The sequence below is a fragment of the Corylus avellana genome, chromosome ca1 (genome assembly GCF_901000735.1).
Source record: "Corylus avellana chromosome ca1, CavTom2PMs-1.0".
NCBI classification, from domain to species: domain Eukaryota; kingdom Viridiplantae; phylum Streptophyta; class Magnoliopsida; order Fagales; family Betulaceae; genus Corylus; species Corylus avellana.
In genome coordinates, this window is record NC_081541.1 from 5767060 (window position 1) to 5788135 (window position 21076).

The following is a 21076-nucleotide window of genomic DNA, read 5'->3' on the forward strand; positions in this document are numbered from 1 at the left end:
TCGCATTACAAATATTTGAAAAAAAAAAAAAAAACAAACAAAAAAAAACAAAAACAAAAAAACAAAAAATTAAAATGTTTTATCAAACTCTTTTACAATTTTAAAAAGTTGCGATTTTAAAAACATAATTTTTAAAAACGCAATTTTTAAAATCACACACGCATATATATATATCCAAGGGGGGCCAAATTTAAAAAGAAAAAATTCATTTTTTATAAGAAAAAAAAAACGATTTTTTTTTCTTTAATTTTTATAAAAACTGAAAATTTTCGTTTTTATTTTATAGTTTTTCTAATTAAAATTTCCGCGTTTTAAAAAAAAAATTGTTTAATTTTTTTTAAAACAAAATCGTTTTTTTAAATAAAATTTTTTGTTTTAAAAAAAAATTAAAAAAAATTAAAATTTTTATTTATTTATTTATAATTTATAGGGGTATTTTTGTCTTATTGATAAATCTATATAGACATTTTTATCTTTTTGTTAGCCTTGGGGGCATTGACAATGTTTTGATAGTTTGGGGGGACATTGTTAATTAGGTGGTAATTTGAGGGGGTATGTGGACTTTACCCTAAAAAAATTAAAACCTTAATCATATATATCTATCTATACAAGAAATAATAAAACTCATTCACTTTCCAATTATCTATTAACTATTTTCATAGTGTATTGAATTTATATGGATATCTACATATAAAAAAAAGTTACAAGTTCATTAAGAAAAAACACACATAAAGAAAATGAAATGTCAGGTGTTCTCCATCGATATTATTTTCTAAAAAAGAGACAAAAAAAAAAGTTACTATTATTTATCTCACTTAGTTTTTAGAAATTAAAATATACTTAGGATCACGAGAACACCAAGATAACACTAAAAAAGCACCTAGCATTTTCGGCTAATAAGTGTACAAATATATTATTTTGCCGGTAATGCATACTATTGCAAAAGTTTTATTTCAAATTATATTCCTCATGAGAAGAAGGGGAGAAATAAGTAGATGCAACAACAATAAAACACGATTTTTTTTTTTTTTTTTTTAAAAAACAACAACAACAACAATAAAACACATCCATTGGGTGTTAGCCAACCTATATGATTTTTTTTTTTTTTTTTGTTGGTTATGGACATGAATTTTCTCTAAATTAAGTTAATTTTATTTTAAAAAATCTATAAAATTGTATGTATTTCTTAACCTGTGAGAAACATGTAATTCTTTAATTAGTATGTAAAAAAAACTTAATTTTGAATAGAACTATTAAAATAACATGTGCTTTTTTATATATACTAAAAATATAAAAATGACATGACAATTTTATAAATTAAGTAAAAAAAAAAAAAGCCATTCAGAGAAAATTTCTATCCATTTTAGTCAATTATTTACAAACGGTTTGTTTGTGATCTTATAGATAAGATAAGCAATCAATAACTTGTTTTCCAAGTAAAAAGGGCAAAAAGAGAAAGGCGGATGTGTTGCACGTAGGCACACACGTATGTAATCCATGTGGCGGGTGGGCCCCCAAGGGCCCTCCTAGAGCTTTCCTTAGGTCTAGCAAGACCATAAAGAAGATAGACCGTATATAAAACTTATTTGAAGAAAGTCAAGTGGAATTTGGTGTGCAATAGGGGGATTTTTGGGAGGTCCAAAGAAAGAGCACAAAATATATAAAAAAGGAGGCCAAGAAAAATATAAATACAAAATTTTCCTCCTTTAGAAGAAGAGCCTGTTCTTCATACGTTTCATTCCTCAGCAGTAGCCAAAAACTAACAGAAAATTACACCCTCCCCCATTCTCTCTCGCTCTCGCTCTCGCTCTCTCTCCCACATCGCGCAAAACAAAACCCTATTTCGCTGTTTCCAGACTCAGAGACCCCATTTCGTTTCCGATTTTCTCTTTGCCTCTTTTCGCTGCCGCTTCCTCTTTTTTTTCCACAGTCCGAAAACTCCTTTTTGGGTCGTCTTTGTGAAACGCATTGTTCTGGTTGAGAATAGACTGAGGCGGTTATTGAAACGGTTACGTTTTTGGCATAATCATCAAGCCACAGAGGGGGGCTAGGGTTAGTTTTCTCTCTCTATCTTTCGCTCTCTTCGTGAGTGCCTCGCGCTTTTTTTTTGTTCTCTCTGAAATTCCCTATATTTCGCCTGGATAATTTTGTGCTATTCAAACCCTAGGTTTTGGAAGTGATGAGACACAGGTTCTAGGGTTTCTAATTTTTACACATTTGCTCGGCCTTCACTGTGGAATCCTATTTTTGGTTAGGGTTTCATCTCTGTTTGATGGGAGTGAGCTCCTGTTTGGGAATCCTTGGCCTTCTTCTTGTTCTTCCATTGTTACGTTAGTTCTATTTTTGTGATTCGTTTCAATGTTTTTCGCGGAGATGAGGGTCTTCTGAGCGTGTTACAGTCGTCTGCCAATCCATCTTTAATTAAAGATGGAGGCATAGACAGGCTTTTTCTTCAGTGCTATTGTCTTGCTATTGCCTTTGTTCTCGTGCCCTGGGTTCGCTCCTGTGTGAACATTTGCTTCTTTTGATTGAGAAATAGAGGCTACAAAGCATAGGTTTTAATAAAAGGACTGGCTACGATATAGGTGAGGTGTGGTTGGGGCGGTTACTTCCTTAACTGGTGGTGATTGTGAATTGGAGTTGGTGGTTTGGGGTGGGAAAAAACTAGGGCCAGGGATAGAACTTCTTAACTTTGTATATGAGGCTAATGGTTTTCGTCCTCTGGGTTCACCCTTCTGTGAGAATTTGCTTATTTTGATTGACACATAGAGGACACACCTAGTGGTGAAGGGATTGAAGAATCCATCAAGGTCATCGAGATATTGGTGTGTTTGGAGAGCCTGACTGGCTTAATTGGTGGTGATTGTGAAGTAAGCTTGCTTATTCAGGGAAAGGAAATTTTGGGTTAGTGTTACAACTTTGTAATTCTGTGTAGAAAAATTGTGGGAAAGGGTGGAGCTGGTGAAGGTCAGAAGTGTTTTCCTTGTTACTTCTGATGATGTTCAGTGCTCCTTATGGAAAGAAGTGAACCCACATTATTTCCAGAATGGTTGAGAAGTACTGGAAGTGTTACTGGGGGTGGCAGTTCCGCCCACCATTCTGCAACAACTGCTTCTCACTCAGGTACCTCTCAACTTGTTAAGTCCTACATCCCATTATTTTGCTTTTGAAATATATATACACATCCATCCATACATGTATGTACTTCATATGTATATGTATATTTCTACTGATGCATGAATATATGTATGCTGGTATGTATATTTATGTTTAGTTTTAGTCATGCAGTAAACTGGTGCTTAGGTCCTTTTTATTGTTAAAAAGAAAAAAAATCCTTTGATGTCTCAGGCATGTTTAATAACTGTGCTGTCACTGCTGTAGATGGTCCTTCATTGGCTCATCACACAAGAAATAGGACTTCTAAGAGCACAAGTGATTTTGATGGCCCACGTTCTGCTTTTCTGGAGCGGACATCTTCATCAAATTCACGGAGGAGTTCTAGTAATGGTAATGGTTCTGCAAAGCATCCCTACAGTAGTTTTAATAGAAGTCACCGTGACAAGGACCGTGAGAAGGAAAAAGAGAGGTCAAGCTTTGGGGACCATTGGGATCGTGACTGTTCTGACCCTCTAGGAAGCATCTTTCCCAGTAGGGTTGAGAAGGACAAGTTGTGGCGTTCTCAATCAATGATTTCCAGGAAACAGGGTGAATCATTGCCCCGAAGAGTTGCTGTGGAATCTAAACTCTGCAGCAATAGCAATCACAATGGCAATGGTGTGCTTTCTGGGGGTAGTATTGGTAGTAGTATTCATAAGGCAGTGTTCGAGAAAGATTTTCCCTCACTTGGCACTGAAGAAAGGCAAGGAGTTCCTGACATAGGAAGAGTTTCGTCTCCTGGTTTGAGCACGGCTGTTCAGAGCTTACCTGTAAGTAGTACAGCTTTGATAGGTGGGGAGGGATGGACATCGGCGCTGGCTGAGGTGCCTTCCATTATTGGCAGCAGTAGCAGAGGATCCTTATCTGTTCAACCGACTGTTGCTGTAACGTCTGGGTCTGGGGCTCCAAGTGCAACAGCTGGTCTAAATATGGCTGAAGCATTGGCTCAGTCACCATCACGAGTTTCTACTGCTCCCCAGGTAATTGAACAAGTTGCCTAAGCCACTTTAGTGACAAATTAATTCCTTTGGCTGATTTCATAAGACATTTTTTTTCTATTTGTAGTTATCTGTCAAGACACAGAGACGTGAGGAGTTGGCTATTAAGCAATCAAGGCAATTAATACCCGTTACACCGTCAATGCCTAAAGCTTCGGTAAGAGGATTGCCTTTGATATTTGTAGAAGTGGTTTCATTGTAGCAAAATTCTGTGGACTTAATATATCATACAATTGTTAGAATCTTTGTTCATCTTTAAATTTGAATGTTGTTTTCTTATTAGATTGCTGTCCCTTTTTCCTGTTTTTTGGTTCAGTATTGTATACAATATGCCAAAGTCAGTGATAGCCTTGGTAGGAGCTTCTAATGTTCTGAAACTGCAGATGTGTGTCTCTTGTGACCATGATGTTAAGGCATATATTCCAGTGTACTTGGGGCGCCTTACGCTTTTATTGAGATTGGTTTGTTACTTAAAAAAAAATGATGTTAAGGCATATTCCGATAAGATACACATTGTTTAATATTTTGATATTATAGGTTAGAATATTGGTTAAGTGATTAAAATTCATCAGCTTTTATTAACTTAGACTTTTGGGACAAGTGATAATTTATTAGCGGATCAAAGCAATAGTCTGGAGTCTGAACCCTGATTTCACTTTACTTGACATTTAAAATTAAAAACTCCACTTGTTGGGCCTTACTCATTGAAGGAGAGGGCCTCCTCATTGTTAGAATTCACCATTTTCTATTAGCTTAGACTTTTGGGTCAAGTGGTAATTTATCATTATCCTCTAATGCTCTATTAGTTAATATAATTTAAGTAGTTGCTGGAGTTTGTTTTAATTAATTTGAGTGTTTCTTCTTGTTTTTGTCGTCGTTGCTGTTATTTTTATTTTTGATAAAAGCTATGAAGCATTTTTGCTTTCACCTTGTTGAAATCAAACTTCTTGCACTCATATGATGGAAAAAGGCATATGGAAGGGATCGAGTGTGTCTCTGTATGTCCTAGTTCTGAAGTCCTGTTTTTTTTTTTTGATTAATTGAAGTTCAGCAAGATATTTTGTTTGGATTAATGCTCTTACATCCATTTATGTGTTTTTGTTATATTCCTGTTATGTATAATTCTCATTTTCCTTTTTTTATTTGGAAGCAAAAAATGATGTATATGGTAAGCCAAATAGCAAATTGCATGTATAAAATTTTCATGTGGTTGTCAATTATTATGCTTTACCTTTTTCAGTGTTATCTTTAAAACTAAGACTAGTGGACCATAAGAAATTCATAATATTCATTTCATTTTTTTTAGTTTATTTGTTAAATTTGACAGTCATTGTAAGTTATGCATGGGGAACATTGTGGCGACTTCATTATAGAATGCAACTTGACATAAGAAGGATAGAAGAGGAAGACCAAAAAGCCATGAGCTAGGGCTCTTTTTAGAACCCTGTTTTATCTATTATTATTATTATGTAAGAAGAAGTGAAAATGTTAGAGACACTTCCCAAATGCTTTATCCACTGATTATTGTTGTTATTATTGTTCTAAATTTTTGGTTTATAGGTAATTAAATGCATAAAGTTACCTACTTTATGCAGGATATTTATTATCAGTCATGTTTCTGTGTACCAAATATCCCAAATGCGTTACCTGTTTGAGTTGTTGGGTATTTGTGTAAAATATGCTTATTGATATGTTTTCCAATTTGTTTTCTCTTTTGGCCAGAGACATGATTCCAAGGTTATCAGCATATCATTTGTTCACATTTGATCCACTCCATTTGTTGATTTATTTATTTTTTATATTTTATTTTATGATGTAAAAGTATCCTCTGCACACAAGCTATTGATACTTTTCTTTATTGTCGAAGGCGTAAAGCCTTTTCTTCTTGACTTCATTGAGAAGTAGATATTGGGAAGTAGTTACTAAGAAAGCTTAAAAAGCTTTACTTGTTGGAAATTGTTGTGCTAAAACCTCTATGATAGTGGAAGCAACTACATTAAAAAATAAAATAAAAAACTGAAATCAATTTAAAATCAGTTCATTCTCTAGGCTCTCCTAGTTAATCTATCAAAAAATAAAATTAAAATCTCTAGGCTCTCCTAGTTATGGGATTACCCAAAAGAAATATCGCTGGTGTTGACCCTTTTTTTTTTCTTTTTTTTCTTTTTTTTTTTCTTTTCTTTTCTTTTCTTTCTTTTGATACTGTTTCTCTCATGCCTCTGGGATTCCTAGAGTTGTGGTGGTAGCAAACTATCCTAGATGAATCTTTTTTGGGTGATGAGGTCGTATGATTGTGGGCTATTCTCATAAAGTCTGTCAGCTCAACCTACATGGATTCAAAAGACGTATTTTCTATCTATAAAAAAAAGGAAGAAATATTTCCATTCAGTTTTTAGTTGAAATATTTAGCAGGTGCTAGTGGAGGTAGGATGTTATGGTATACTTTACTGCATTGACTTTGATTTAGCGCTTTATAAGTGGTATTACCTTTCTGTGTTATAAGAAATATCCTTGGTTTTTGACTCCTTCCCCCTCGGGAAATGAAGAAAACCTTCCTCATTGTCAACCCATATATATCTCCCTCTGTCTAACGTTCCATTGTCTTTTAAGGTGAATAGTGGTGCCTAATCTGAAAGAATAGATGCTGCGGTACTCTACCTATTATATGTCGAGTAGTAGTGTCCATTCTTCACTTGATATATGGTAGATGGATGGTGCTTGATGAGCAAATCATCCCCACTCCCCAATAAACCAATTATTTATTTTTTGTGCAATTATTATCTTCTGATGTTGCCTTGCAATGGTTACAAAATTAAAGGGTGACTTGCTGTAAAATTCAGATGATTCACGTTTGAAGTGATTCTGTTAATTTGTGAACGCCAGCGATAGATGTGATTGATGGTTTAAGATTGAATAGAATAGGTTAGTTTGCAGCTCACGTTCGGAGTTAGCTGTTGTTATCTAATCTATCTAAAACACGCATACATGTACGTTAAGATTCTCATTAGGTTATCTGCTAATTTCCTTTTCAGGTCCTTAATTCTGCTGATAAATCAAAGCCCAAAACAGCAGTCAGAGCTAATGAGGTGAATGTGGGTGCCAAGAGCGGGCAGCTCCAGCCCTCTTCTTTACAACATGCTAATCAATCTCTTCGTGGTGGACATGCCAAGTCTGATGCTTCAAAGACATCCCATGGGAAGTTTCTGGTTCTCAAACCAACATGGGAAAATGGTGTTTCCCCTACTCCAAAGGATGTTGCTAGTCCAACAAGCAACGCCAGCAGCAAAGCACCAGATAGCCAGCTTGCTGTTTCTCCATCTGTTGCATCTACATCTACTCCTTTGAGGAGCCCCAAGAACCTAAAGAATATCCCGGTGGAGCGCAAGGTAGCTGCATTGAATCTGAAATCAGGACCAACTTTGGAGAGGAGACCTTCCTCGTCTCAAGTACAGAGTCGGAATGATTTCTTCAATCTCTTAAAGAAGAAAACTTCAATGAACACTTCTACAGTTCTCCCAGGTCCGGGCCCTGTTGTTTCATCTCCCACCATGGAAAAATCTGATGAAGTAACTAGGGAAGTACTCGGTGCTTCTGAAAGTCCTCATGCTACTGAAAATGGTGATGAAATGACTAGCAATGGTGATACTTGTGAAGAGGTTCTGAGGTTTTCTGTTGTTGGAGAGAGCAACATGAGTTGCACTGCAACAGTTCATCCGGATGAGGAAGAGGCAGCTTTCCTACGTTCCCTTGGCTGGGAGGAAAATTCTGGTGAGGACGAAGGCCTCACAGAGGAGGAGATTAATGCTTTTGTTCAAGAGGTAAACAAACTCTTTTGCCTTGTAGTGCTTTTACTGATATGACCTTAGGACCAGGATCAGTATAATTCTAGATTTCTTTCTTCTTTTATTTATTTTTTATTTATTTTATTTTATTTTTTATAATTAATCGAGATATTATTAAAAGCTTGAGATACTCCTTTGTACACAAAAGGTTTACAAGAGAAGCCACCTAGATTTCTTTGTTAAGAACTCTCTGTATTGAATTGGTCAGTCGGTGGAACTGAATGTGTCCTAACTTGACTAAAGATGTCCAATCAAATGATTATATGGAATTCTTTTTCCTATTTTCATCTTCTGGTTTCTTTTGGAGGGGAGGGGGATTAGTTTTTATTATAATACTAAGGTACATTTGGATATATAAAGCTAGGGTTTGAATGTTTAGTGACCATGTTAATGCCACCAGCTGATTTAATGAGAAGAGTTAAAAAGCTATTATTAGTTTGCAAATGCAGTTTCACTTATTTATGTTTTCGTTTTTTTTTTGTTTTGTGTGCAGTACATGAAAGTGAGGCCCTCCTCAAAAGTATGCCGAGGTGTGCAGCCAATGCTGTCAAAGCTTTCTGAATCGAATGTTAATGGTTTGGCTGGAGCATCCTCTGAGTTGAGTTCACCTGACTCTGGATCGGAAGCTTGAGTTACTTTTGCTTGCCTAAGAGATCCAAGAAGTTCCCATTTTTGGTGGCAGATGGTTTCTTGTTTTCCTTTGTTTTGAAAAAAAAAAAAAAAAGAGCTGATAAGTTGGGTCTGAAAGAAGAGGTTGGGTTTTGGTTGGAAGTCTGCATTTTGCATAATGCAATAAGTTGAAGGTGCCCCAATCCTGCCTGCCTTAAGCGGGGAATTTTCTGTTTTTTATTTTTATTTTTATTTTTAGGTTTTCAAGGTTGGTTGGGATAGGTAGGGTAAGGGGATATTTTGTCTCCAATGGAGGATACTAGGGGAATCGCATCTTTTGAGGGTATTTTGGTTCTTTTCTTCCTTTTCCTCCTAATAGGGTTCAATTCTACAAGATAAAGCTAATGTTGTTTTTGGTCAATTTTACGGGGAAAAAAAAAAGAAATCGGAAAGTTTCAATTTTAGTTTAGCTCATTTTGATATATATATATATATATACTCGCATATACCTATATATTATATGTATGTACGGATGTATTCTTGGCAAAGCAAATCATGTAGATAGCTTTAATTACACGAATAAGAAAGAAATAAAAGAAATTTAGTTCGGAAAGTAATTTCTGGAGGTAGCATATAAAGTGAAGTCCATTGATGAGTACTGAGGAGGTGTCATTGCATCATCAAGCAGAACCCAGGCAAGAAATCAGGGGGCCTCTCCTGCGTTAAGAAGAGAAAATTGTCGGGGAAAAAAAAAAAGTTGAAAAATCTTGAGTTCTCTTTGTGAGGCTTATGTCTTACATGTCGAAAAAATTAAAAAATTAAAATGATGAATATGCATAAGTGGACTAAAAATTCATTAGCTTAGGCTTTTGAATTAGAGCAGAGTTTAATGTGAAAATAAAGAGAATAAAGGTAATTTAAATCACAAATGACATGATCAAGAGATCATGTGATTTTCATATAAACTTTTACACTAAGAAAGATTTCGAAATTTGAATGGCCTTCCTCGCAAATATATAATATAGTTACCTAAAATATTGCCGTCACATCAACTATAATAATAATATAATAAAAAGTACTTATTATTTGTGATTTAATTACAACATTACTAGGACTCAAGAGGGGCTTTTCTTTGGAGTGTTAATATTAATAGGGGTATTATAGTTTTTCCAACAAGACTTAACAAATTGACCGTTCATAATTATTAATTAATCAACGGCTTACTACACTCTCAATCATTTTAAAAATTATGTATTGTCACATCAATTTGTATAAAAAATAAAAAAAATAGTAATAATTACCTTGTAAGGTATAACATACCTTAAAACTGTTTTATCTAATTTGCTTTTGAAGAGGTGCAAAATATGTCTTAAATATCCCTATAACGGTAACCCATATAGCCTCCATCATGACCAAGGCTTGCCTGAAAACAAAGATACACAACGAGAGAAGGGGAGAATGCTATACTCTCTCCTTCAATCTATAATTTATATGCATAGGGAATTATTACTTCCACTGCTTTTCATTGGTCCACTATATTATAAATGATACAATCAGATATTACTAGTTGAAGCTAGAAAAAATTGATTTACCGTAGTGAGAAACACTACCATACAAAATTAATGTAGTAAGTATGAGCGGTGATAAAAGTACAACAAATTTTACTATAAATTTATTTTCATACAGATGTGGTAGTCTATAATTTGTGAAATAATTAAACAAAAAATTTGGTCAGGATTTAAAGTTAGTTCCATTTGTTTACCACATCCTTTTTCTTCCTACCCTTGTTGTACTTAAGAAATCACCCAAAACAAAAAAGATCAAACATCGATTGACCTAATTTTATAATATAATAAACAAGTACAACTTTCCCCCATTTTTTCCAAGAATTAGGATCCTCAAATGAACTGGAGAAGATCCTATTCCTTTTTCAAGGGCGTAAGACTTCTCAAATTTACTTGTAGAAAAAGATCACCCAAGTGAGATACAATAACTGAATATAACACCTGGGTTTCATCTTGATACTTCTCAACGCTGCATTAATGGCATCAAGAATTGGGTGGAGAGGATCCTTGTCCCCTTGAGAGAGAGCTTGAACATTCCAGTCATGAATAAGTACAGATTAGATCACGCAACCAAAACGAAACAAAAACATGAAAATTTTGGGGTTTCTTGCATCGTCGAACTTGAGACATGGCCCTTAAAAGAGTTCCACAGAACAGCATGAAATTCTCAAGTAAAAAAGATATCAACCATCACAAATTCAAGAGTTCCCTTGGGTTTACTTTAATGCTCATGATTGTTACAACATAACCATTTACACAAAGACTATTTTCTATCTCATTGATTCAATACGTAAATTGGTACATGTACAAATGGCAATCCCACTTGTAATTTCAAGCAGCAAAGGGAAAGCATAGCTTTCACTTCAGTTTTACTCTGGATGAGCAGTCCAATAAATCAGCCCACTGCAGGAAACAAAATTTGAATTGGACAAAATACTAGTAGCTCAATATCCAAAACAAACTCACAAAAAATAAAAAATAAAAAAAATCCAAAACAATAAGGATGATTTTTTTTGGATAAGTAACAATAAGGATGATGTTGCTTGTTTACTACTCAAAAAATAAGAATAATTAAAATAAAATAAAATAAATAAAAAAGCGAAGTGCTACGTTGATTCCCAAATGATGTGTCACCATGGCTATCCCATGGTGACACATCATTTGGAAACCAACTTTTGAAGAAAAAATTTAAAAAGTAACATTTCTCTATATATAAAATAAAATAAAAACTCAAAACAATACCAAGATGGACAGCTCCTACATCTTCTTTTGTGTTCAAATAAAGTATGAATTCAGCCCAAAAAAAACAAACGATGTAAAAATATATCTTCAGGATTGAAATCAGTGTGGATCTGTGGATGTGTCTGTACAAGTGACTGTCCAGGCTTGTGAATTCTTGCAGGGTTGCATTTGTGTGTGCGCGCAAGTGAGAGAGAGACAGAGATTTAGGGTTCGTTTAGATTTGCGGTTTCAAAAAATGCGATTTAAAAACAACGATCTTAAAATGTACTATTTAAAAACGTGTTTTTAAAAACATAGCCGAGTGTTTGGCAAAATCGTAGTTTAGCCTTTAAAATCTCAGTTTAGCCTTTAAAATTGTGTCTTTTCAAAAAAACACCTCCTTACCTGCAATTTGAAAATGCATATTTTCTACGTTTTCAAATCGCAATTGTTTTAACTAGCAAGCAAACCTGATAGCTGAAACAATATTCTTGAGAGGCTTTCAAAACAAGTAAAAGTGAAGGATAAACACTGCTATGTTTGGTGAACTTTTTAGAAACTCTTCTCTTTCAAACACTGGATTAAAAAATTAATTACCAAATGATTTTCAGATGTGACCCTAGCACTAACACTTTTCAAAACAACAAAACACTTTTTAAAAAATAAAATACATAATACCTTTTTGAAAACTTCCCACATCTTCCTATAAGAATAACTTGAATACATGTTTATTTTTTCAGGTATGAAGGCTGACTTGTTACTCATAAAAAAAAAATAAAAAAATAAAAAAGGGTTAAAAATAGAGAGCGGAAAGAGAGGGGGATCAAAGGAGGAGAACGGGTGGCCACAACAAAAGACAGATCAACAGAGGAGATGGAGTGACAGTAAAAATTTTATTTTTAAGAAGAAAAAAATACAGAAAGATAACCCACACAACCACCCTAATGAAAAAGAGGGAGTGGCCGCACTGCGAGACAGATCAACTGAGGAGAGGAGGTGGCCGCATCTGGCCCGCATGGCCACCCTTATTTTTTTTGTTTTTTCTTTTATGTTTTGAAAACACTTGTAAGATTTTTTTCTTTTCAGAAACGGTAAAAAGTTTACCAAACAACTTTATTTTGTGGCTTCCATAAATAACACTTTTCAAATCTGACCCTTAACCAAAAACGCTTCTCAATTTTTACATTTTCAAAAACTCTTCCTAAAACACTTTTCAAAAACTTTGCCAAACAAATAAACGATCTTATAGCTCAATATTACTTATTATCTTCAGCTGAAAAACAGAAGTGATGTGGAAATAAGTTCTTGAAGCCATGCTGCCAAATTTTATAACTAGGAGACACGTGCCATGAATAAACCAATCTTAACCTGAAAAATATTGTTTACCTGACCAACACGAACACACACTGCAAGACACCCGCAGTTCCCGTCCACACCGAAGGGCCAGTTGTTACAAGTGAATCCTGTATCAATAGACCCACTGATGCCGCTAGAGATACAAAGGACACGACATAAGCGAAGAAAAGCCAAAGCTTCAATCTGTTGCAGCAATGGAAGGTTAGCGCATCCATCAACCCAGTCAAAGCAAAGAGAAAAGCATGCAAGTGATGGAACAGATACCATCACCATAATGAAGAGGTCAAGGCATTGAAATTATAAACAAATCTAATAGAGAGAGAGAGTTTTGGTCAAGTTTCAAATGATCTATAAGCATAAAAAGCTTAAGGACGTTTACACTATAGCCCAACTGAGCAAAGGTCAAATCATCAAGTATTCAGATCATTTTTGCTTGTTGACTAATTTACCCAAGTCGACACTTGGTCCGACATGGGAGAATAGAGGAGAAAATATTAAAATGTCATACTTTGATGAAAATATCACGTCAGTTCTAGGGTGGATTCAGGAACTCAAGACCTCCCTCGGACCCCATCCTGAACCAGATTGAGCCTTGATCCCTTAATCCCACCCCATCATAAAACTTGTAAACAATTTGCCTGAGGTGGCTAATTAGATTTAGGCTGGATCAGGAAACACATTTGTTCCACCACCCTTGGCTAGGGATGTTAAAAACTTTAAAATGAGCTACACGTGTGGCCTTTTTACACGACTGTGTTCTTCAAAATCTAGATAAGTAAAAAATGATGATTGTTCAATGATGTATAAAACCAGTTATACTCAGTCCTATAGTTTTTGATGCTTCGCCATGGCAATTCCAGCAACAGGTCTGTTTTTTTTCTTGACTTGGACAAGAGTTTTTTGCTACCATAAGATATGACATATTGTTACCAAGTAAATGGACCTGTGTAAATATACCTCCTTGTGTACTTGTTCTTTTTATGATTAATGCAATCTTACTTGGAAGATAAAAAAGTACATGGATCCATGTAAATATTCCTTTACAAGGTTGGACAATAGCTGAAAAAAGCATTTCGAAAATAAAACAACCTATATTCAACAAATTTATGGAGGATCGTTTTGTGTCTAATATAATCCTCCAACATAAAATTTATACCTCCAGCTGTTTCTCAGGTACATTAACAATTTTGCAAAAGAGATATTCAAATTTAAACAGGTAAAGGTAAAGTTAGAATCTGAATAAAGTTCATTAATGGTAGGCAAACATCAATCATAGATCTGATAACGAGAAAATACATTTTCCATAAATCTTGACAACTCTTTTTTTTATTGATAAGTTACGCACGCACCCGGTGAGACTTGAACCCATGACCTCACCCTCCACCTTGCTACAAAGGGAGGAAGTATGATTTGAGCTAAAGCTCATTGGAATAAATCTTGACAGCTCTTTAAGCAAACTAGTGTAGAAACAGTAAGGACTATGGATTCTCAAGCTAGTAGTCAACCTCACCTTTCAGAAGAGAGGAAGTTATGGTGAGTGAAAGACCGTATTGGAAACTTAACGACGATAATTTCATAAAAGAAACAACATAAATTATGAATGTTTCTGTAGTAACATACATTAGCATATTTTTCTCTAGAACTCATAGCTTTCACCCTCCCCAACCCAAACCCCTTTCAAATTCGTTCTTGAATTTACTGACTTGTGCACTATGTTTTCCCACTCAATTCCAAAGTTAAGAATTACTCTAAGAATTACATATTTGATCATCCTGGCTGAATGTGAACATTATATCAGTATGTGACATGTTTTAAGTGATCAAAAAGTATACCACTATTTTCTAGAAGAAATATAGCCTTAGCATAAAAAATAGGAAGTTTGTCTTCCAAAATACATATTCATGCTGACACAAAGAATCAATCAGCTTATAGTCTATGCTGGTATTAAATGGGTGTTACTTTTGTATACACCCAGTGTACTAAGACTGCAGTCATTCATTTGCACTTTTTAATTCAATTAAAAGGAACATCATACTCAATTTCTCCATATAATTAATGAGGTTTTATGCACTTCCAATCTCAATTCATCAATCACTTCATTTGACAAGTTATATTTCTCGAGTACTATGAAAGCATATTAGGATATAGATTTTATCGTTCAGCATTTCCAAACTCATTCAAACATGAAAGAACAATACTTCAACTAGAGAATATAATCAATAACATTTTTATGAGATAACTTGCAATGTTGTTTAGCCTCTAAGAGGTTGGCCTGCGATGGATGAATAAACTGGATCACTCAATAGTATACATTCCGGAGATAATACTAGTATATGGACCTAGTCGACAAATAAAAACTCCACACGCATCATGAGCATGCACCTCCAATTTGCAAACTTTTTTTATATAAGGTACAACTGGGTACCATATAAGGATGTCCACGTATGTGTTCATGCATATGCAGACATACTGATAAAAACAACTCAACAATGGGTGTCCAACAAACTGCACAACTTCTAATGCTCGTAACGTGTGACTCTTTCACATTCCCTCCCTAACCACAACCCTCCTGCTTTCTTTGTGCTTCACATTGGTTACCCAATAATTGATGCATTTATCAGGAAAATGGAGTTCACACTCACACCTATAAAATATCCATAGTCATAGGACAAATTCTTAAGCAATCCAGATCCTAAGCCTCCTCTTATTCCTCCTGCTTTCAACCTTCATAATCCCTTTAAAAACCAAGTTGCACACAACTAAAAGCTCCAAGTCACTCTCACCATGCACAAATAAAACCTTTTGTCTTCAGCACTCCATTTTCTAGATTATCAGCATTATAGTATTTAACCAAGATAACAAATTCGCCATCAATTAGTAAAATATAGACACTAATTTGAATCCAAAGGCACAGAAATTGTTCATGTTCAATCTTCATTACACATCAACACGCAAAACCAGCTTCTAGCCATCTACAGAACCGATATTGATTTTTTTTTTAAAAAAAAATTATGATTGATTTTTGTGCATGTAGCTAGTACCACAGCATTAAGTACCCAGATTCTGAAAGACCCGTAGTGATTTTTCCATTACTTTATGATTAATCGTAGCATTGTTAGCTATTCTAGACATTAAATCTCAATGTCTGGCCAATACCACCGCAACAGTGTATTAACAAACATTAAAGTGCTTACATTTTTGAGGGAGACAAAGTTGTGATGATTTAATAACATTGTCAAAAAGCATTCAGTTTAAACTCCAAAACCAGAGAAACATTCGAATTTGGATCAAAAGATCAATCGCAATTCTGGCAGCAAAATATCAGAAAATGTAAAACAAACAAACATATAAATAAATAACTCAGCACAAGAGAGAGAGAGATTTCCAGACCTCCACTCGCCTTCTTCGTAGGGAGAGTAGTCAATGTCTTCTTTCCTAACGCAATTGAACATTAGAGCCGCAAAAGACGCAAATATACCTACAAAACCCATCAATCAAACACACAAAATCGAAAACCCTAATACCACAAACATACAATAATTGGCTCAGAGACTCCAAGAGAGAGAGAGAGAGAGAGAGAGCGGGAGAGAATACCAGGGAGGTAGTGGACGAAGGAGACCTTCACGGAGCTGCAGACGACGGCGTCAACCCAGAACCACCATCCAGCTCCGAATACGGCTCCCGCGACCCCTGGCCCGAAGATTGCCCACAGCTCAGTCAAATCCATTTGTTGCAAATTTCTATTCGCTGGAACGACTGTTACGAATCCGATCTCGGTTAAGCGTTTGGTTTTGGTCGGTTGTTTTTAAGCTTGGGCTTGCCACTGGAGTCCCAGCCTAAGGCGAGCTGTGGATTGTGATTTGATCCAAATCCTTCCTGCTAGTATACTTTCCCTTCTCCGATTTCTCTCCTTAATAGTGGAAAATAGTTGGTAATATTTGTATATAAATCCTCGTGTAGTTACTAATTTTATTCACAATACAATATTGAGAAACCCTCCTATGCGGTCATGCTGCAAAAGAAGGGTTTTGCAGCCCCCAATAAAAGAAGGACACCTCACATCAAGCCAAAAAAAAATGCAAAAAAGAACCTACAGCCTAATGCATCTGGTTTTCACCTAAAGAAAGAAAGAAAAGTTGAAATCAAAGAGAAAAAGAAGAAGACAGTTTGGGTCTGGCCAGCCACCGAGACCCACGGTTGGGTCTCGTCGGTCGTGGATCTGCTGAAATGCTGGCCGCGTGGGTCTTGCTCCGGTGAATCTATTTTTTGGTTTTTTTTTTTATGGGTCTTGCTCTGGTTTGGGTTTGATTTTTTGGTTTTTCACATGGCTCCAGTGCCGTAAGTGATAGCATGGCTCCGGTTTTAGGGTGACAAAATCCCAAAAATGATTAACTTTCCTCTCTATGTTTTAGTTTTGAATCCAAAATTGAATTTGAGGCATTAGAAACGAGTTTTATGGCATTATAATCGATTTTTAGGCTGGGTTTGGTAGAAAAGTCGTCGGAGAGGTGACTCACGGCTGGGCACGACCAGACCCCAGTTGCTGGGTCACGGCAAACGCAGCCATGGGTCAGCCGTCGTTGATGGGTTTGCTGTCGCCGACGGTTTCGTTGTCACCGGGGCCAGGTGGTTTGGTTCTTGGTATGTTATTATCTGGTGTTTTGATTTCATTTTGTCAAAATAAGCTTGGTGATGTGTCATCACAATAGTGGATGTTGCAAAAGACCCATTTTGCAGCATGACCGCATAGTAGGGGCTCCCTACAATAGTATACAAATTAATTTATGAATTTAATATCTAGATTTTTTTTATTTTTTTTTTTAAGGAATAAAACTGGCAGATAAATTATTTGTATTAATATTTTACTTATATTTCTTCTATATCATCTTACGAATCAACTATTAGATTTGTGGACTTATGTGAACTCCATATAAGTCAATCGTGGACTCTACAAATCTAATGATGCGTCTATTGAATTTGTAAGATAATATAAGAAAAATATAAACAAATTATTGACCACTAATCATTTCTCAAACAATAAAAATTGAAAACCTTTCCTACTTATACGCGTGTAGTTAATGAGAGATTGAAGGATTTTTGGAATGAATGTCTTGTGAAATAATGAGCAATAAAAAGAAGGAAGTAATATGCATGATTAGGGTTTTTGTTTTTGTTTTTTTTTTCAGGGAAAATCAATATGATTTCATTAATAATGGTCAAGGGCATAAAAGCTCTTACAATTACAAACATACAGTTCTGCAAGATTATAGTCAAAGCTAAAATATTACACATCATAAAAGTTAAAAACATACAAATCTTACAATGAAAAACCAAACTATGACGTTAAACATCTACTATCCCAGCCCGATCTTCAGTTTATAGAACAAATCTGCTAATGCAGACTCTTTCCTGAGCACATGAAGCCATTTTCCAAGTATGAGCAAAATACCCACACCCAAACCATTCCCCTCTCGACCCGAAAGCTAGAAGCATTATTCACGTCCTCAACCCAATGGCTAGGACCACAACACAAACACGTTCAAAAACCCCAGGCCACAAAATAAAAAACAAAAAACAAAAATTTCGCAAGCAGCAGTAGAGGAGCATGACATTGTAGACATCCCTTCAAAAGGCACACTTTGGCTGAAGAAGATGATCAGATCTAAGGCTTAAGAGATTAAATCTTGATCTAAATCTACAAACTAAATCCAAAGCAACCTGCCATAAACGGAGATCGATTGAGTCTACAAATAAGACACCAAACACTGTTACCGTGAGAGACGAGGAGGGGAGATTTAGATCTAAATCTTCCTTCCTCTTAAAGTTATTCTTGGTGTTATTTAGATGAAAGGAGAGAGGGAGAGAGAGAGAGTGAGATGAATTCTATGACTGATTAGGGTTTTTATTATGTGAGTGAGGTTTTACGTTTAATATTATGATTTATAGTATGTTGGTGTTTAATGTTATAGTATGATTTGCAGTGACTTAGTGATTAAGATTTCCAAGAGTAAGGAGGATCGCCATAAATACATAAATGCAAACAAAATTGTCTTTATTTTAACATGTGACATGTCGATTAACTCAACATGTTTTACTTAAAAAAAAAATATAAAAAGAAGGAAGCAATATGCATGATTAGGGTTTTTATTATATGAGTGGGGTTTTATGTGTAATATTATGATTTATAGTATGTTGGTGTTTAATGTTATAGTATGATTTGCAGTGACTTAGTAATTAAGATGCCCAAGAGTAGGGAGGATCACAGAAATACATAAATGCTTACAATAGTTTGTTTTTTTTTTTTTTTTTAATTTTTTTTTTATGAATAACTTTTATTAACAAAACAATTGAACACTTTACAAAAAAAAGCTATAGCATTAAGCTAAAGCTGAAAACACTTAAACAATCAAATAAAATCTTCACAGAAATTAAACCAATATCCCATCTACATCCCAAGCACTACAAAGAATACTATTTTCCCTAGTATTTTTAAATCTATCTTTTGTAGCAAACCGGATCCTCATCTCCCATCTAATACGTTGAATAAGCTTATCTTCGGTGCACGAATTATTGTCATGTTTTAAAGCATTACGATTCTTCCAAATGTTATGTATTACTGATAGTTTGTTTAATGCTTATAAATGCTTCAAACAAATAGTACTTGTTTATCATACGATTTTATAATAATTAAACATATAAATACAAGTTATATGTGGGCAAAAAGTTTTGTTTTTATGTTTGGCTTTTGGTCCAATGATCATTTGTAAATAACACACCATGAAAATGATCAGGTCACCACAACAATTTTGCTATAGTGCGGGTCATCCGAGGTTGACTTGAATGGACTGGTAATATATGATGGTATGCAGCAATATTCAAGACACCAGTATTATACTACAAGTTCATTGAGACGGCGGCAACTCTACTAATAATGGGTTAAGGGCTTTGACAAACCATGCAATAGAAAGTTGCGAGTACTCATATATATTTAATATTGCATACTTTATATGCATTAAAATAAGTTACTTCTCATAAGGATTAGGCCTACCTTATTTCCAAAATAAGCTAATATTTATACATGCATAATAATGGACACAACATTAAGTATTTTTTCCTTGTTTTTTTTATTTTATTTTCCTAAAAACATTTTTTGTAAAATATCGTGACATCTCCAACTCTAAGGCCTCGTTTCGTTCGAGGAATGTCTAGTCCATTGGAAAAATGATTAGCTACTACTGGGAATAGAAGCGTGTGGAATAAATTAGCTATTCCTATTCCTTTGTTTGGTTGAAACGCTGAGATAGACCAGCTAATCATATTTATTCGTTTGGTACAATGCAATATGTTGGTGTATGAAATCATATTGTGATCAAATTTCTTAAAATACCCTTATAATACAAATACAATTTATATTATTAAGGACTTTCATTATTCTTTCTATTTTTTTTTTAAACATAAATAACTTTACTATAATTTCTTTTTCTTTATTGTTTTTAATTATGTCAGGTATGTGGCTTTTTTTTTTTTTTTTTTGCAATTATGCTACAAAATTATTTATATATAAAAAAAATATAGTTGGAGAATGTACAGAGAATAAAAAGAAATAAAAAAACATAATAAAAAAAAAAAAACTGAGAAACCGTACAGAGAAGGGAGACGGCATAGAGAAAAAAAAAATCGTTTACACTTGCAGAAAAACTGTACCAAAAGAATCAGAGAGAAAATAGAAAGAGAGATAAAAAAATAGAGAGAACGAAATATAGAGATGAAGAAAAAAGAAACGGATATATATATATATATATATATATATATATATATATATATATATATAGAGAGAGAGAGAGAGAGAGAGAGAGAGCGAAAATTAATCCCACAAGTGGGGTTTTTTGTGGCAATTTACACAATTAATTTAATTTCATAGAAAATGATTAGCTAAGCCACCAATTTTTTAGTGGCTTAGTTAATCATGTGTGTATGAGATTAGTAGTTCCATGAGAATAGACTATTCATAGGAATAGAGTGTTACCAAATAAAGGACTAGGTATACCTAGTGTTAGCTAGTCCAATTCAAATGACTATTCCGCAAGCCAAACGGGGTCTAAGTTACTGGTTTTGAGAAAACGTGAAATGTCATTAAAGACTCTTTACATAAATAAGTTATATAATAATTTACTTAAGAAGTTATTGACTTACACATTTACCTTTTTATTTATGGAACACTTTGGTATTTTGAATATTAGCACGTTGCTAAGCTATAGAGTAAGAAAAGTATTTTGAATATTAGCAAGTTGCCAAGCTATAGAGTAAGAAATTTGGTAAACTAAAAAAA

At 34.5% G+C, this 21076-nt stretch overlaps 2 protein-coding genes across 2 annotated transcripts; one reads left to right on the forward strand and one right to left on the reverse strand.

The window, feature by feature from the left end:
- The first annotated feature begins 1693 nt into the window (after window positions 1–1693).
- LOC132186868 (uncharacterized) lies at window positions 1694–9069 on the forward strand. The gene is made up of 5 exons (XM_059600977.1): window positions 1694–3123; window positions 3382–4136; window positions 4222–4311; window positions 7187–7972; window positions 8490–9069. Exons 1-5 carry the CDS (start codon window positions 3015–3017, stop codon window positions 8625–8627), a joined length of 1878 nt encoding a protein of 625 aa, XP_059456960.1. The 5' UTR covers window positions 1694–3014; the 3' UTR covers window positions 8628–9069.
- A 1796-nt stretch (window positions 9070–10865) lies between these two features.
- Window positions 10866–16680, reverse strand: LOC132168076 (uncharacterized). Its single transcript, XM_059579150.1, has 4 exons — window positions 16342–16680; window positions 16138–16225; window positions 12778–12930; window positions 10866–11073 (listed from the first exon to the last, which is right to left on the reverse strand). The coding sequence occupies exons 1-4, from the start codon at window positions 16472–16474 to the stop codon at window positions 11040–11042; spliced, it is 408 nt and encodes a 135-aa protein (XP_059435133.1). The 5' UTR covers window positions 16475–16680; the 3' UTR covers window positions 10866–11039.
- Window positions 16681–21076: the final 4396 nt, after the last annotated feature.